Below are 17,402 nucleotides of genomic sequence, written 5' to 3'. Positions count from 1 at the left end.
CTTTTTCGAAACTCTAGAAAACAGTCAAAAGTTTATAGCAACCAAGCAAATATTGAATCAAGAAAAAGGCAACTTTAAAATGGTAGGACATCACCAAGAGGGAGACAAGTCATACAAGACTTTTCTCCTCCTCAAAAGAGCAACTAGACTATTCAAAGGTAAGAGACAACCGAGAAAATCCTAGAACATGGGGGGTGAAGCCAAAGCAACAACCCCCCGCCCCACACACACACAACTCCCTCACCCCTGTACCACAGCGACCAAGACAGACGGCATTAGGAGGATAAGGAGCGGCTACACGCTGACCGCTGAACGCACTGCCCCTTCCCCCGGGCCAGGGCAGCACCACACCGACTTTCCTCCAGTGGGAAACGAGTGCCCAGGCTGGACTCCAGCACCCCCACCACAGTTGGACGTTTCTTGGGTGTCCCAATCCAGTCTCACCTCACAGGGAAAGCCTGGTGGAACCACCTGGAAGCTTCATAGCTGAGAAACACTGGAGCCGAGTACAGCAGGCAGAGCTGATGGTCTGCAGAGCAAAGTCAGTGACACTGTTCAGGGAATTTGGGGTGCAGGCTGGATTGAGTCATGACCATAAAGTTTTTCTGGGGTTGGAGCTAGTTCTCTTGCTCCATTCAAGCAGAGTTGCTAATTCATAACCCCACCCACTGCTAACTGTAGCTCCCAGCCTCTCCTGACCAGAAAGCCTAACCGGGAACACCTGGGAGGATGCTTGGAGCTGGCTTTACTGACTTGCTAATTCATAGCCCAACCCACTGCTAAGTGTAGCTCCCAGCCCCACCTAACCCAAAAGTCTAACTGGGACAACATGGAAAACTGTATAGCCCAGCAACACTGACAGAGACTGTCAGGCCTTAAAAAATGCTAAAAGAATTTTTTGAGTGGAAAAGGACACTAATTAACATCATAAAAACATTAGGTAGTATAAAATACACTGGTAATGACAGTCAGATTCTGTAATATGGTAATGACAGTAATTCACATACAATTCTAGCTTAAAAGTTAAAAAGCAAATGTAGTAAAAATAACCATATATATAATAATCTGTTATTGAATACACAATATAAAAAATGTTTACTATAACATCAACCCTCTATTGTGAGAGAAGTCAAGTAAATTTTAAGAGTGCTATTGAAGTTATCAATTTAAAACAGGGTGTTATAATTTTAAGATATTTTATGTAAGTCTCATGGTAACTACAAGGGGGAAAGACTTGTAGTAATTACACAGAACATGATAAAGAAGTCAAAGCATACCAAAAGACATCTGTATGATGAAATAAGATCTCCAGTAAAGGTAAATAGATGTGAAAATATAAAAGCTAAGCTAGTATTAGTGTAATTCTGCTTTGTAACTCCACTTTTTATCTCCTACATGATTTAAAAGACAAATGTATAGAACATACTTATGACTCTGTTACTGGGTACGCAATACATAAAGATGTTCATTGTAGCATTATTCACAATAACCAAAAGGTACAAATAACTATTTGTACCTGTATCAATAGATGGATGCACAAAACATGATGTATATATATACAATAGAATATTATTTAGCCATTAGTGAAATTCTGATACATGCTATAACATGGCATCTTGAAAATATATTAAGTGAAACAAGCCAGACACAAAAGTACAAATATTATGATTCAACTTATAAGAAGTATCTAGAAAAGGTAAATTCATAGAGAAGAGAGATTAATTTATCAGCTGAGGGGAAAGAAAGGAACAGGGAGTTATTATTTAATGTTTAGAGTCTCTGGGGTGATGAAGAAGTTTTGAAAACAGTGGTGATGGCTACACAATAATGTGAATGTAATTAATCCCACTGTACAAATTGTACATTTTAAAATGGCTAAAATGACAAATTTTTTCTATATATCTTACTACAATAAAAATGTTTATACTACACACATTTAACGTATTAAGATTTGCTTTGTTTCTGGGGGAGAAATCACAAGAATTTTCAAGATAATCTTACAGAATGAAAACATGACCGCGTTACGAGCACAAGTACTTATGAGCTAATCATACATTTACACAGCTTTAAATACTGAAATGTATCATTTATTTGACCTTCTACCAAGAAGGGTGAAGTGTGTTTAACAGTGTAAAGAGAACAGATTTTAATGGTTATCTTCCAACAAGTTAAAGAGAAATACAGAATATAGGCTCTTACTAAAATTTTGAGAGGCTGTATCAGCAAGTAATCTAAATATGGTATGTCTGTTGCTTTTAGAAAGTAGTTAGATGGCTGTGTAACTTCTATTAGTAAAAAAGATCAAAGTAGCACTGAATGTTAAGAACCCCAAAGATTACTATTTGAAATTTTCTTCTAGAGAACTATATTACTGGAAAAATGACTAAATAGGTTAATTTGTCAGATGAATTATTCAAATAGCATTAAAATACACCACAGGGAAAAAGACAAACCCACAGGAAGGAGAGAAAACAGGACAAGGTACAAGCAGTAAAAGTTGAAAAGCGTATGGATGAGACCTAAATCCACAGGAGAGGACAGCACAAGAAACAATCAGAACAAAATTTTGAAAGCTGAAAAAGCCTATGGATGGACTGGCTAACTCAAGAATCAAGCTGGCAGTGGAAAAGGGTGAGAATCAACCCAACTCATCCCTTAGAATTGTCCAGTCAGCAGGTCCAATACCTTGGCAACCGGGGGTAAAGGACAATGGCTAAAATAAGGAGAACCTAATGAATACTTGGAGGTTATAGCCCTGACACCCCCGCACCCCTACTGTTTGTCCCACCCTTCCCCACACCCGCACCCCTACTGTTTGTCCCGCCCTTCCCCACACCAGCTGAAGTCCAGAAGTTCATTCTCTAGAGAAGTTTTCTGGACTGCAGATACTGGGTACTAAGCCAAAAGTGGGAAGAAAGGAGGACAGGACAGCCATATCCATGTAGAGTGCCACAAATCCCGTTCTTCTTCCCCAATATGGCTCCCAAAACACTGGCAGATAGAGCCTTACTGCCAGGAAGACTTGAATCCTCTACTCTGGAGAGTCTGACCAAACCAAGACATTCTCAAGTAGGAGAGAATTTCTAAAAAAAGAAACAGCCACCCAGATAACCTTAAAGACAACCCTTTCCTACAAGTCCAAGGCTTCAAACCAGTTTTAGTTCAGTGTTCAACCATAAGAAGACAACAAAGGATTGCCAGATGTCTAGGAAAAGCCTAAAATATAAAGAAATACCCACAGAAAGAAGAAATTTGGAGAAAAGAGATGCTGCAGAAAAGCAATTTCACAAGAAAAAAATACAAACACTATCATGAATATCCTCAGTGATAACAGAACAAATCCATAGACAGGCATAAAAAATCAGGACAGAGTACTATCTAAGAAAGGGAACTTTCAGAAATTAAAGAGATCTTGAGATTTAAAAACATGATAGCAGAGTTGCCAAGAATTAAAGAGCTAAAACACAGAGATGGAGGCAGAGGTAGGAAAAATAGAGATCTAGTCTTAGAAATTCAACATCAAAAAATAAGTTCCAGAAAAAGCAGAAGAAAATCATCACTAAACACTGTTTCCCAGAATCGAAAGGCATGTGTTACCACATTGAAAGGGTTCATCAGACTGCCCAATATAAAGAAAATAGATTCACTTCAAGGCACATCACTGTGAAATTACTGAGCACAAAGATATGCTACAAACTTTCAAGTCACATACAAGCAGCAGAAATCAAAATGGTTTTGAATTTTTCAACATGAGGCATCGGAGTGATACCTCTGAAATTTGGAAGAAAATTATCTTCCACCTAGAATTTTATAAAGTATCAAATATTACAGCTATACAAGGTTTCCAAAAATGTACCTCCATATATACTTCCTCCAGAAGCTAACAAAAGAATTTGCTCTACTAAAACTAGTTAGTAGCCAATAAAATGAAAACAAAGAAACCAGAAAACAGATCAGCACAGGAGAGAAGTGAATGCAAGTCCCAAAATAACTAGGCACCGGAGTATAGATCTGAGCAGCATGATTCAACAGACAGGTTGAGTGTTGCCCTCACCAAGACCCATGCTAGTACTGTACTCTTTTTAACCTGTGGCACAGCCATGTCCAGATAAGCCTGGCCCAAACTACCTGTAGACCGGTGTTTGCCATGTGTGACTGATTACCTGCCAGCTTTCCATTCCATTCTCAGCAAGACACTCGTATCACCCTACTGAAGTATTGTTCTGACCTACTCTTACAAGCTGGAGTTTGATTCATCATGAGCTGAGAACCAGAAAATACAGAGCAGTCTACTCTCTCCAACCACATTTCTGTCAGACGCCAATTACTCCATCTACACTATAGCCCTGCCAAAGCCCTGTGGTGAGCCTTCTATTTAGCAGAATTCACTCATGGCCTTAGCCATGAACTTCCTCAAAAGTGTTTTTTTTTGTAAGCTCATGGAAACTGAAACTAGACTATGACCCAAAGACTGTTATGTTCAACTGAATATATTAAGAACGCATATGTACGTAACAAACTAAAACAAATGCAAGGGAACAATTAACGGTCAGGATAGTGCCTACAGCTGGGAGAGGGGAGGGATACAACTGCAGACACACAAGAGTCTTCTCAGATCCTAGTAAATATTCTATTTAACTTTCTCAGATATTACTAAATGTTTTACATAACTTGATGGTGGGTACATGAATGCTCATTTTACTATTATTCCTTAAATCTTACACTTTTCTGTATACTTATTTCACCCATTCCTTGTTCAGATTCCAGGCTTAATGAAAAGCATTCTGGTAAGAGTCTGACCCTATTGTAGCTTTGCCTCCAGTAAGAGAATCGACACAGGACCAATTGGCATGTATATTTCTTTTTTTAAAATAATAAACTGATGTACTCATTTTATTTTTTTTAAAAAACAGTACTCATAAAATAATGAATGCTTAGCTGATTTAATGACTATGTCCTTACACATGAAATTAAACTGGTCTCTAAAAAAATCTTCTGTGGTCAGTATATCCTCCTCCATAAGACGCTAAATTCATTCTCAGATCAGGACTTTTTCGATGCTTCAATTTCATCCCATATCGCGGCTTCAATTTTTAAAGTATCATATTCTCTCATCATATCGAACTCAAGCCAAGGCTGACTCCACTTCTGAGCTTCTTTCATTTGCTCTTCAGTTAAAGAAAGATCAAATCTGATTCCTTTAATATTAAATTTTGGACGTTCCCAGCGTTTGGACCAGGGCTTAGGTTTCATTTTTACTTTCAGCTATGGAAGATATTTACAAAAAAGAATAAATTAGGCGGATAGTCATAAGAAAAATTCTTCTAAAAGTTTTCATTAAGATGACTCTTTCTTATTTTATACTTGAACTTCCAGTTCCAAATGTACAATTTATACCTGATTAACAGGAACTTCTTGGCTAGATTCTTGTACTACTGGCTGCATATTAATATCAAAAGTGCTGTATTCAGGAAGGGCATCTCGTAAGTACAGCAAGCTGTCATCCAACCGTTTCTCTAATTTGACCACTTGGATCTCCTGGATTCTGGGATTATAAAGTTCAAAGCAAATCTCAACACCTAAAAAGAGAAGAAAATGTTTTCTTACAATCTAAATCCAGATTCATGCATAAGCCTCACACTATAATAAAAGCTATTTTATAAAGGAACTAGCACAGAGTTTCACACAAAGGAAATGTGACATAAATTTGCAATCTTTAAAATAAAGATGACTGAAAGAAACAAAGTAAAATCAATATAGAGTAATAAGAAAATCTGAATTAGAATAAAATGCAAAAGAATATCTTCTATAAATATAGTCACATATCTCTTCAAATTTGATAATATTAACTTAGTAGAAGAAAATTTGAGTAAATTTTTCAATCTATGTTAATTTATTTCCCAATTACTTAAATAAAACTATCTTCTACTTTACAAGCAACAGGACTTAATGATGCAAAAAGAGTAAGCACATTTTTAAGTCCTAACTTTGGTTTAGAAGCTCTCTTAAGGATGGCCTAGGTTTTTAAAACTCCAGAGCCTTCCATATGAAGCAAGCTAAGAACGGCTTTGAGTGCTTCCAAGATGCTACAAGTACTAGTTTAATATATAACATCTATATCATTAAATGCTTAAGGGCAAGAGTGTTTTCTGAGGTTTCCTAGAATAAGCCCAAGAGAAATACAAATAGTAAAATACATAATGAACATTAACATCTAGTGTTTAATAGCAGGAATCTACTATACGATATTTACTATACAACTATTTTGGTTCAGGCCCTGATTTAGGAGCCCTGTCTAAAGCAAAATCAAAACAGGTTGAGATCCTTCTCCTCTCATAAAGCCTATAATCTAGTGGGTGACAAACAATAAATAAACAAACCAAAAGGGTAATTTCATACAGTGAAAACAATATAGGGTGATGACACTGAGACTGGAAAGAGATTAACTTTAAACAGTACAGTCAGGGAAAGCCTCTCTGAAAAGACAACATTTAAACTGATACTATAAAGGGCCAAGAATACTCCAAGCAGAAAGAATGGCAAATGCAGAAGCCCTGAGGCCTTAACGAACTTGCCGTGTTAGAAAAACTAGAAAAAGGCCCATCTGTCTGGAGCAGAGTCACTTGATGGACCAAGAAAGTAAACCAGTGATACTGTACCATTGCAGGCAGAGGGTGATGGCAGGGACAGGAGCAGTAGCAAGGAAGATGGAGAAACAGACAAAGGCGGGATACGTGTTTTAAAGCTGAGCTATGAAAACTTGCTGACTGACTGGATGTGTGAAACAGAATAATTAAAAACAGTGCCTAAGGTTTTGGTTTAAATAAATGGTGGGGAGCGTACCATTTATAGAAACAGAAAACGTGAAAAGAACACATTGAGAGGAGAAAAAAAGAGTTTTGAACTTGTTTTATGCTTTATATAAGACATCCAAATGGAGATGCCAAATCTGGACTTCTGAAAGGGTCAGTGCTCAAGATATGTATTTGGGAACTGTCATCGTATGGGTGGTATTTAAAGCCACCAGACTAGAAAGAATAAACAAAAAAGGAAGTATCAATGGGAAAGGTACAGGCAGGTTACAGTCAAATAGTACTGCAGAGAATGGCAAGAGGGAGCTAATACTTTATTTTGTGTCCAGCACTTCATACGCAACCCCACAATCAACTGACCACAACCCTGAGAGGTAGAAACAATACTGCAGAGAATGGCAAGAGGGAGCTAATACTTTGTGTCCAGCACTTCATATACAACCCCACAATCAACTGATCACAACCCTGAGAGGTAGAAACGATTATCATCTCGGCTTCAAAGATCAAACACAGCTTGTTCTGATGCACACCTACGCTCATGTCTATGACAAGGTTTCTCCGAGTATGCAATTGGAGAAATCACGATTGGAGGCACAACCGTCTGTACTCAGTCAATTCCTCCTGAGCTCTTACATGTATAGCACCCAGGCCATTACAGAATAAAGAAGACATAAATTGCTCTCATATGTTCAATTTCTTTGTTTCTTCTCATATGTTCAATAATACTTCACTGCTGGAGATGATGAAGCATACGACATTAAGTATGAAAACTACTATTTCTGCCATTTTGATTCATAATCTTTCTAAAATTTTACCACTTGTTCTCCTGCCTTATTAAGCAAGGCAAACAATTCTGCCATTTTAAAAATTCCTCTGACTTTTATAAAACTGATCCTTGTGGTGACTCCTATAATTAAAAGCAAAATGGGGGCCGTTCATTTTAGGATAAAGTTACATCATTATGTTTATAATGTTCTCATGGGTTATTTGCTCCTAAAATGAATGTCCCCACACTGCTTTAGAGTCACTTGTCTCCTCCTGCGATACTGCCATAGTTTGCAAAGTCTACTTCTAAAAGTTATTGTCCCTGTAATAAAAGAAGCCTTCAAAGAAAGTAGAGCACCAATCATATTTAATCAGCAACCTCAATTCTCATACCATTTGAGGCATAGGGTCCATGTCATCCCTCAGAGCCCCTTACACTTTCGATGTCTTATCCAAGGATGCAGAAAACAAAAAAGAATCCTGAGACGACATTTTCCAGAAAATCAAAATAATGAAATGGAACCTACCTTGTCCTTCAATAGTGTTCCTAAGGATAAAAGTAGCTCCAAGTCCTGCTCCTGATCTCTGAATACAAATCCCCAGAAATTGGCTGGTTTTTCCACTGGCATATGCATCAGCTGTAGTAACACGAAGAATGCTTCCTACAACCGAAAGTGAAGTGAACTTTTACATAAGATGCAGAAACAATGGCATTTCTAGGTAATGTCATAACATCCTGAAGATTTTAATATAACATTAGAAATAAGTACCTCATATGGGCGAAACCCATATATGTAAACAACAATCTTCTCTATACCAAGAAAACTAACCCACAAGCCACTAATAATAAAAGCATCCAGCTCTTACTGACCAACATAGAACTCTGGAATGTGGAGTATTTTCCTCCTTTCTAACATATCTTTTCTTTCTATTTGAAATTTCAGAGGATTTGTTCTTCCCCTTGGAGGAATAAATTCAGGACTCAAGAACCTGCAGGAAAAAAATAATAATAATAATAAAAGGAAACTTTAAAGACCATTTAAAAAGAATCTGTTGCTCTCTAAAAAAAGAAAGATTATGGTTTTGAAGTGTTTTATTCTTCCGTCTCTAAATAAGAATCGATCTTATTTCTAAAATTGTTGAGAGTGCTTTTGAAAATAGCTAACGACCCTGAGTATTCACCTGGCTTTTGTGTTAAAAGCTTTATTAAATTCTATAGCATAAATTAATCTTACAACAACCAGATGGGTTTGGTGTCATATCTTTTTCACAGATGAAGAAAACAAAGCTTGGAGAGGGTAATTAACTGACCTATTATTACATCAGCTATAAACTTATCATGCCAAGATTTAAATGTAGTCATATCTGTCAAACTCCAAAGCCTACAACCATAGTACAGGCCTCATGTTGAGTTGCATATAATAAATTATGTTGGAAAAGATATAAACACAATTCATCAATTGCAAATTGACTTTAAAATTAATCTCCCTATTCTCTTCAACTGATTTTAAGGTCATTATGAAATGTTTTATCTATAGAAAAGCATCAATGACATTACAACGTAGATTCATTTAAGAGATATATTCCTTTTCTACCTTAAAAAAGTTGTGTAACAAAATCTTTTATGAATTTCTAGGTTCCATAATTCAAGTTTATTTCAACTCAGAAGTATAGAATATCTGAAATGTTAAACATTCTCTCTCTCTCTCTCATAATTGAATCAACAACCCAAAGAAAGCCTATAATCTCAGCAAGTCTTCCTCCTTTTCTCTCTCTCTCTCTCTCTCTCTCTCTGATAATTGAATCAACAACCCAAAGCCCTTTCAGAAAGCCTATAATCTCAGCAAGTCTTCCTCCTTCAAAACTGTTTTTTTAAGAAGGCTGTTTATTCAGGTCTACAGAAACACCTTCTACAAACCACAAGTCAACTAAATTTACATGTACTCCGAAGTTACCACCATTTTAAGTGAACCAGGTTTTTAAGCACACTATTTCAAAGACCAAATTTCAGATACAAATTAGCAGAAATGTTTACCACTGTATCGCATTTGCCAGGAAAGTAAAACACGGTGAGTCCTGGCCAATCCATTTCCACCAAGCCGAGGAAAGACTGGCTCCTGAATGTAAACGGGTAAAATAAGATGTGCTTCAGATAAAGACTCTTAATACGGGCCAAATGCCGGTGTAAAGAGCTTGATATCTGGGGAATCCCTACTTGAAATTCTGATCTAATAAGACTACTGAGAAAGTTCAATGCCAGCTTGGGAGAAGCGAGGATGACAAACCTGAGCTGGGTGTGCTTTACATACACTAGCTTAACAATTCGGCACACAAGTTGGTAGAGTGGGAAGTTCAGACCCCGCGTTAGGGCCAAGACCTCCATAGCAAATACAGGTTCACGAGCGGACAGACCCCAAAAGAGGGAATCGCGCCCAGGTCCACACCTCACCTTGTTTCCTGGCGTTGGGGGCGGCGCTTGTCCACGATAACAGGTTTAGGCGGCGGCTGGAATGCGCCGGGTTCAGAAGGTCTAGTGCTCTGCTGGCGGCTTGGCCCCGCGCGGGCCACTGCGAAAGCAGACAACAGAAATCAAAACTGCTCCGGCCTGCCCTGAGCCCTGGTGGAACCCTGCGATATCCCCCAGCGCGGTCCCATGAGAGGCCTCCACTGAGGTCGCCCTTGAGTTCCATGCTTGCCTACCCCCGGCCTGGCCATGAGCCCCTTCTGCGAACCGACTCGCAAGCCTCGCTCCACTTACGGCAGGTGACAGAGGCCGGCGTAGAGCGCAGTGTCCTGGCAGCTCCAACAGTCCGGGCCAGGCTCATTGTTGTTCCATAGCACCCTGCAATAGAGGCCGCCATGCCTGTTCGCAAAGGTAGAGACTACAACTCCCAGTAATCAGTGCGACGAGGTCGCGGCTTACTACGGCCGTATGGCAGCTGTTATGGGACAAAACAGCCGAGTCGCTCCTTTTTTTTTTTTTTTTTTTTCTTTTTTTTTCTTCTTCCCTCCCATCCCCTTTCCCCCGACCCCTTCTCCTGGCCTCGATGTTTTAGGGAAAGTGCCTATTTCTCTAGTTTCGCAGGGGTGTTCTCCCAGCCTAGAAAGCATTCCTCCTTCTTTGAATCAACTTGATCTTCACTTTCTCAGGCAAGTCTCCACTACGTCAAAACCCCACTATGGGCTCTCACCCTTACTAGGTACCCCCTAGCAGCTCTGATATCATTTGCAATTTTAATTTTTAATTTAATTTTTAATTATTTGTGTAATTATTGATTAGGGTCTAACTACGCCATTATACTATAAGCTCCGCAACGGTATGGACGAGGTCATCCCTTGCTCACCATTTTATCCCGGCACCTTACCTTGCTCTCACTTTTTGTGGAATGCAAGGAGAAAATAGTTCCTGACAGGACAGGTATCACAAAGCCCCTGAGTCGACAGACAGCATTAGCTCTTCGAGGAATAAAAATTGAATTTGGACTGGGCAGCTGTGGGTGAAGATAAGTGGCAGAGATGAAACCAAAAAAGGTAAATCGTAAGTCTTATTAAGAAATTTGGAACTTGTACCCTTGGTAACAGTGAGCCGCTGGAAGGATTTCATGCTTAGAGTGATGTATTTTATTACTTATTGGTCATTCCAGTCGAATTAATGTCCCCAAACACTTCAAACCCAACAGCTACTGAATGCATCATGTTAAACCCCAAATATCCTCCACAGTATTGGCTATCTCAGGAAAGGCTTCAACATCCAATCTGTTGCTTAAAGCCAAAAATCTCAGTGCCATCCTTGATTCCTCTCTGTCTCTCCCTAGGTAAAGTTCCTAAAGCTACACCTGGCACCATCAAATATCTCAGGCATCCTCCCATCCACTTCCTTAATCTAGGTCACTAGCCTTTCTCCTCAGGATTACTGCAACTGCCTCCGCATTGGTCTCCCTGCCTCCAGTTCCCTCCCTGCCTCCAGTTCCCTCCTTCTCCACATAGAAAGCTAAATACATGATACAGAACGCATACCTAGTCCCTCTCTTTCCCCAGTTTAAAGCTTTCAGTAGGTTTCTGTTGACCATGGGATCAAATTCTCAAAAACAACCAACCTGCCCCACATACTCTACTTTGCCATCCTGAAGACACATGATCTGTCACATCAGCCTGAGAAAGGGCCATGTTTTGAGACAAGAATTCAAGGTACTTCTATTTTAACTTAGTTGATTAGACCAAGAATTTATCCTATAATAACAAAGAATTAAACAGCCAAAATTTCAGATTAGCAAAATTTTAGGCCTTTTCTACCCATACCAAAAAAAAAAAAAAAAAAAAGTTTTCAATCTCTTAAAAGAAAAAGAGAAGAGAGACAAAGATCATTGTGACTAGCAGTAGTGAGCATTTTTCTGGACTAACTATGCCCAGAACAGTTGGGTCTTCACTCTTGCTGGGACTGGTCCTATGGGTAGGAGCAGGGAAACAAAACATATAGATCTTCACAGAAGGAAGGCAGGACTTAGGGAACAATTCTAAGCCATCCCTGCTGCCCCAACTTTCTAAAGATAAAAGAGTGGTTTTGAAAAGTTTTACAAAAATGAAAAAATAAGCCTGAAAACTCTTATCTCATTTTCTCTCATATTCCTGCTTACCTAACTCTGAACTTATCTTAGGGTGAAAAATAAGCTGTAGTTTTAATTATTCTACCAAGTAACTTCACAGAACAAAGTCAAAGAGCACGGGGATAACTCAACCATTTTGTGAGCTGATTACAGGAATAGAACTTTAATTATAATACTTCTCTATTTTACACTGATGGAAAGGAGAGCATGGTCAACATTACATGGTGTTCAGCCAAGAAAAGGAAGTGTTCTAGGCAAACACCCAGCTCCACATTATTGTGATATCAGGATTCTTGCCTATTTTGCTCATTATTGCATCCTCTATGCCGAGCACAGTGCCTGACACTCAATAAATATTTCCAAGTAAAATTAGAAAGATCACTCTGGTTGCACTTAGAAAATTGATAAGAGGCAAGAAACTATTGGAATATTCCAAAAAAGAGGTGTTTCTAACCTAAATATATGGTCCCTGGATCAGTAGCATCAGTATCAGCTCGGGACACGTTAGAAATGCATTTTCTCAGGCCCCACCCCAAACCTCCTGAATCAGAAACCATGGAAGAAGAGCCCAGCAATCTATGCTTTAACAAACCCTTCAGATAAATCTGACAATTGTTCAAGTTTGAGAACCACTGGTGTAGAGGCAATAGAGACAGCAAAGGTGGTTAGGAAATCTCTTTACAAGATGAATTAAGGCAAAACAAAGTTCCAACTTGTATTAGCTATGAGATTTTGAGTTTATCCTCTCTGCTTTAGTCTCCTTCTTGGTAATAGGATATTAGTATCCTTTCTCATTCAGTTATCACACAGAGTAAATTAAGATAATCCATAAATAAAATTCTTAGGCAGTTCTTAATAAATATAATTAGGATTAAACTTACTTTGAAGATGTAAAATGACTCCTAGACCAGCAAGAGGAGACCATAACATGACCTATGTATTAACACACCCACAGAAAGGATCTCTCATTCCAAAGAGGGGCTGGTTATCATCATAGTCTAGAAAACCAGAGTCACTATATGAAATGTTGGCCAGTTACCACCCAGAAAAGGAAGGAGGCTTAGCCAAGTGATTAGAGAAATTCCAGGCCCATTGACGAGTCCATCTTGGGACAGAGATAGGCTCATGGAGTTGTAACCAACAGCTGAGGAGGTGTCTGGTCCCACTGATGAATGTATCTCTAGTACGAGGTGGTCCTCTTAGTCTGCTGACATTAAACCTTTGAAACCTGTATTAAATTTCCTTTGTTCTGAGTCTATGTCCATCAAGCAACTCTCTCATTCTTATTTGACTTTAAATTTTGCCTTCAGAGAGAGAAAGTGGTTGTCATGGGGACATAAATGTTTTTTGTATGCTGGCTAGCATAATTATTTTTTGTCTTATTGTAAATTTATAACTAGCATTTGGTGTTGTCATATGAGTCACATAAATCTGACCCAAAGATGAATCTATTTCATACCAAACTGACAGATCTGGATTTGAGTTTCCAAGCCAAAGGGCAGACCCAGGGCCATGATAAATTCTCCAAAATAAAAAATATGTGTGGTCTTGTGGTATATATCCTGCCTGGATAAAATACCTTGATATTGCCTCATAAGCCCTCTCCCACATATACACACAACCTTTATTAGTTATTTATTGTTTTGTAATAAATTACTCCAAAATCTAGCAGCTTAAAACAACAAACATTTATGATTTCACAGTTCTGTGGATCAGGAGTCCAAGGGTGGCTTAGCTGAGTGATTCTTACTCAGAGTCTCTCCTAAGGCTTCAATCAAGATGTTGGCTGGGGCCGCAGTCATCTCAAGGCCCAGTCGAGGAAAGTCTTGCTTCCAGGCTCATTCGCATGGCCAGTGGCAGGTTCTTGCAGGCTGATGGCTAGAGAGACATCAGCTCCTTACCACATGGGTCTTTCCATAGGGCAGCTCATAACAGAGTACCTGCTTCCCTCAGAGTGAGCCAGCAAAAGATGGAGAGACAGTGAGCAAGACAGAGTCATGGTCTTTTGTTATCTAATCTCAGAAGTGACATCCCATCATTATTGCTATATGCTAGTCATTAGAAACAAGACACTAGGTCCAGCTCCCACTCAAAGAGCGGGGACTAAGGACCATAGGGGATTATTGGAAGTCATCTTAGAAGTTGCCTATCATAAAACTGTTTTGAATTCAAGTGTGCAAAAGTATAATATTTGTGTTAGGTGTTTTACATAGTTACAAATACATATTGATCACCTACTATGAGACTTTTATAGAGATGGACATGGGGACATAATTTACTCTGAAGAAAGCATTATAATACAGAATGATGATTGCTGAGATGGGGGTTTGCACCCTCTGTTGCCCTTGCATGTTGAAATGCATTTCATCCAGACTAGGGCAGTCGAGAAGTTTCCCAAAAGAAAGAATTGAGCTGATTCCTGAAGATATAATGTGCATAACTGAGAAAGTCAGAAGAGATTAGGATTAGTCAGGAAAAAATTAGAAAAGAGTATCCCACCTCCATCCCCTGCCCCTCACACACACATAAATATGAGACTCCATTTAGAAGATAGATGGATGAAAATGCTGTGTTTCCACTGGTAGTTCTGGGGTCTTCATTATAGTAAATGACAAGTCGTCTGAGAAGTTGAGAGTTACTGCTTTGGGCAATACATAAATATATCTAAAACCAGCAGCAAATACTTTAAAAATGTATTACAGATATCCTTATTAGCAAAAACAGATCTTGATAATCTTCCCTAAATTGTTCTTCCTCCTGGTTCTCAATCTTAGAATAGGGAAAAAGAACTTCCTGGGCACCTTCCCAGCGGAGTCCATAATTATTTCTGTCACCTATTTTTATAGCATTTAAAGCAAATGGTATATATTCTTTTAGTGGTTCATTTCTTTTTCATTCGCCTCCTTTACCAAACTGACATGTGCGGAATCAGAAATCAGTCCTGTGTTATTCATTCGCATTTTACATGAGAAGACGATGAGGGTGGGGAGGTGGATAGGTCCAGGGCATGAAGGGATTTGGAAGTCATAATAATGATTTTTTCTTTAGGACGACTCTGAGGAGTGTTCAGAGATTTGAAAAAGAACAGAAAAAAAGGATGACAAGATCAGGTTTGCACTTTAGAAAGGTCCTTGGCACTGCAGAGTGGAGAACGGACTGGAGCTGCAGCTCAGAGAGTTGATTTAAGAGGCCGAGGCAGTGATCCCAGCAAGACATGACAGTGCCTTGAGCTCAGGTGGCATCTGGAGGCAAATGAGAAGTGACAGTGGGTATTTAGGACAAAGAGTGAACAAGCCATGCTAATTCATGGAATGGGGGAAGCTTTAGATTCATTCCTGGGCAATTCAGTGGATAGTGGCATCATCTGCTGAGGGAGGGAACATGGGAAGAGGAACAGATTTGTTGGAACAGGTTGAATGTGATTCGGAACCATTGAGCTTGGGGTACATACGTCACACATAAGCATAAAAGTGCACTAGAGAGCGTGAGGGGAGTTTGGAGCTTAGGAGAGAGGCCGGGGTGAGGGTAATAGCAACTGGAACCACTGGAATGAGGAGGCCACTGAGGAGGGGCTGGGGTGTGAGATAAGAAGGGGGCCTAAGACAGAGCCCTGGAGAATAGCAACTTCTAAGGGACGTGCAGGCGAAATGAGCCATGAAAGATCCAGAGAAGGAGAAGCCAGAGAGAGGTGAAGGAAACCCGGACATGCTGGAGGATTGATAAAAGAGAGGAGACAGAAGAGGGATGGCCAACAAGTGCCAAAGGTCCTGAGATGGCAGGTCAGATGAAGCTGACAACTGGCCTTTGCTATGGTTCCAGAGAGTTGAATGATTGCTGTAGTGAGCACTGTTTAGTAAGAAGCCGCATGGCTAGTACGTGTATGTATGTGTATATATGTATGTATTTATACTTTTCAGAGAGCATATGGGAGTTGAGAAATTGAAAACATCGAGTACAGATGTTACAAGGAAACTTGCTTGAGATACAGCTAATTGGTCATAGAGCTTCCTTTTCCCACTCCGACTCTTAAGCAAGCCTCCTTTCTGTTTCTAAAAATGTGAATTGGCCTCCACTTATTCTAACTTCAAGGAAAACTGGAGTTTGTGGGTTTCAGGACCTTGAGGAGATTGTGATTCTCCCTGGGGAAGAAAGGGTAGGGTAGAGGCCAAAATTTAGAGGTGAGAAGGAAGCCCCTAGACCTAGAGAGATTAGTAGAACCAGCTGCTATTGAAGAATGGGTGGGGGTTGAAGTAATGCACAATGTACATGAGACCCCTGGGTCAGAGACAACGGACTTTATTACTCATAACACAGGAAGCAGCATGAGCATCAGCATGTTTGCAAAGTTTCCCTTTGCCGACATTCAATTCTGAGCTCAGAACACTCCAGGCTCAAGCTGAATCATATTTCAGGGCTCTTTACATTGCTCTATCATGTGTTCATTATGTATCCTTTATTCAGTTTATTAAATATGTATTGAGTTGCTACTGGGCTAGAAACTCTGCTAGGCAATGAGAACTCACACTTTCCTTCCTCGGGTAACCAAACCTGAGGAAATCTCAGGCACATATTTTTAAACCAAGTGTTCACTGTTATGGAAGTCAATGATGTTATGTGATTTTTAAGTAGGTAAATAAGATGCTATATTACCAGACAAAATTAAACCCATAGGAAAAATAATTGTTTGATCTTTTAATTCTTGGAAATAAACTACTTTATTTATATGCTTTGATATTATTAGCAAAGATGCACTTGTGATTTTAAGAATGTAACAGAAAATGAATTAAATAGAAAGTATACAAGAAAACACCAACAAATCTCTTGCTATTTTTTTTTAAAAGGAAGAAAATGTCCAAATTGACCAACAAAGTAAATAAACTGAGATCTGAGAAGACCATGACTTAGGTTGTGCTCTCCCTCTCACTTTGCTAAGGGAAAAAGAGAATGACTACTCAGGTGACAACACAGGCCAGTCGCGCCACAGGCTCTGAGCGTTACAGCTCATCATTATGGTACCCGGTGAGCTGTAGGTCCAGAAATATCTATCCAGTAACACACATTAAAAATAATCCCTCTCAGGGTAGTCATGGCACTTTTCCCCACCCGTGCAACACACTGTCCTGGCAAATTAACAAAATACTACTTAATAGCCAATTACAAGCCAGGTTTCAGCCTACAGCACTAATATTCCTTAGACCAGCTTATCAAAAAGATGTGAGGG

General features: G+C 39.3%; 1 protein-coding gene across 1 annotated transcript; it reads right to left on the bottom strand.

Annotated features, from left to right (window-relative positions):
* Window positions 1-2,071: 2,071 nt before the first annotated feature.
* Window positions 2,072-10,489, bottom strand: MRPL19 (mitochondrial ribosomal protein L19). Its single transcript, XM_006905227.3, has 6 exons — window positions 10,336-10,489; window positions 10,027-10,144; window positions 8,449-8,567; window positions 8,105-8,239; window positions 5,398-5,579; window positions 2,072-5,265 (listed from the first exon to the last, which is right to left on the bottom strand). Exons 1-6 carry the CDS (start codon window positions 10,436-10,438, stop codon window positions 5,044-5,046), a joined length of 879 nt encoding a protein of 292 aa, XP_006905289.1. The 5' UTR covers window positions 10,439-10,489; the 3' UTR covers window positions 2,072-5,043.
* Window positions 10,490-17,402: the final 6,913 nt, after the last annotated feature.

This window comes from Pteropus alecto, unplaced genomic scaffold (genome assembly GCF_000325575.1).
Source record: "Pteropus alecto unplaced genomic scaffold, ASM32557v1 scaffold100, whole genome shotgun sequence".
NCBI lineage: Eukaryota > Metazoa > Chordata > Mammalia > Chiroptera > Pteropodidae > Pteropus > Pteropus alecto.
The sequence above is the reverse complement of the archived record's forward strand: the minus strand, read 5'-3'. Positions and strand labels throughout refer to the sequence as shown.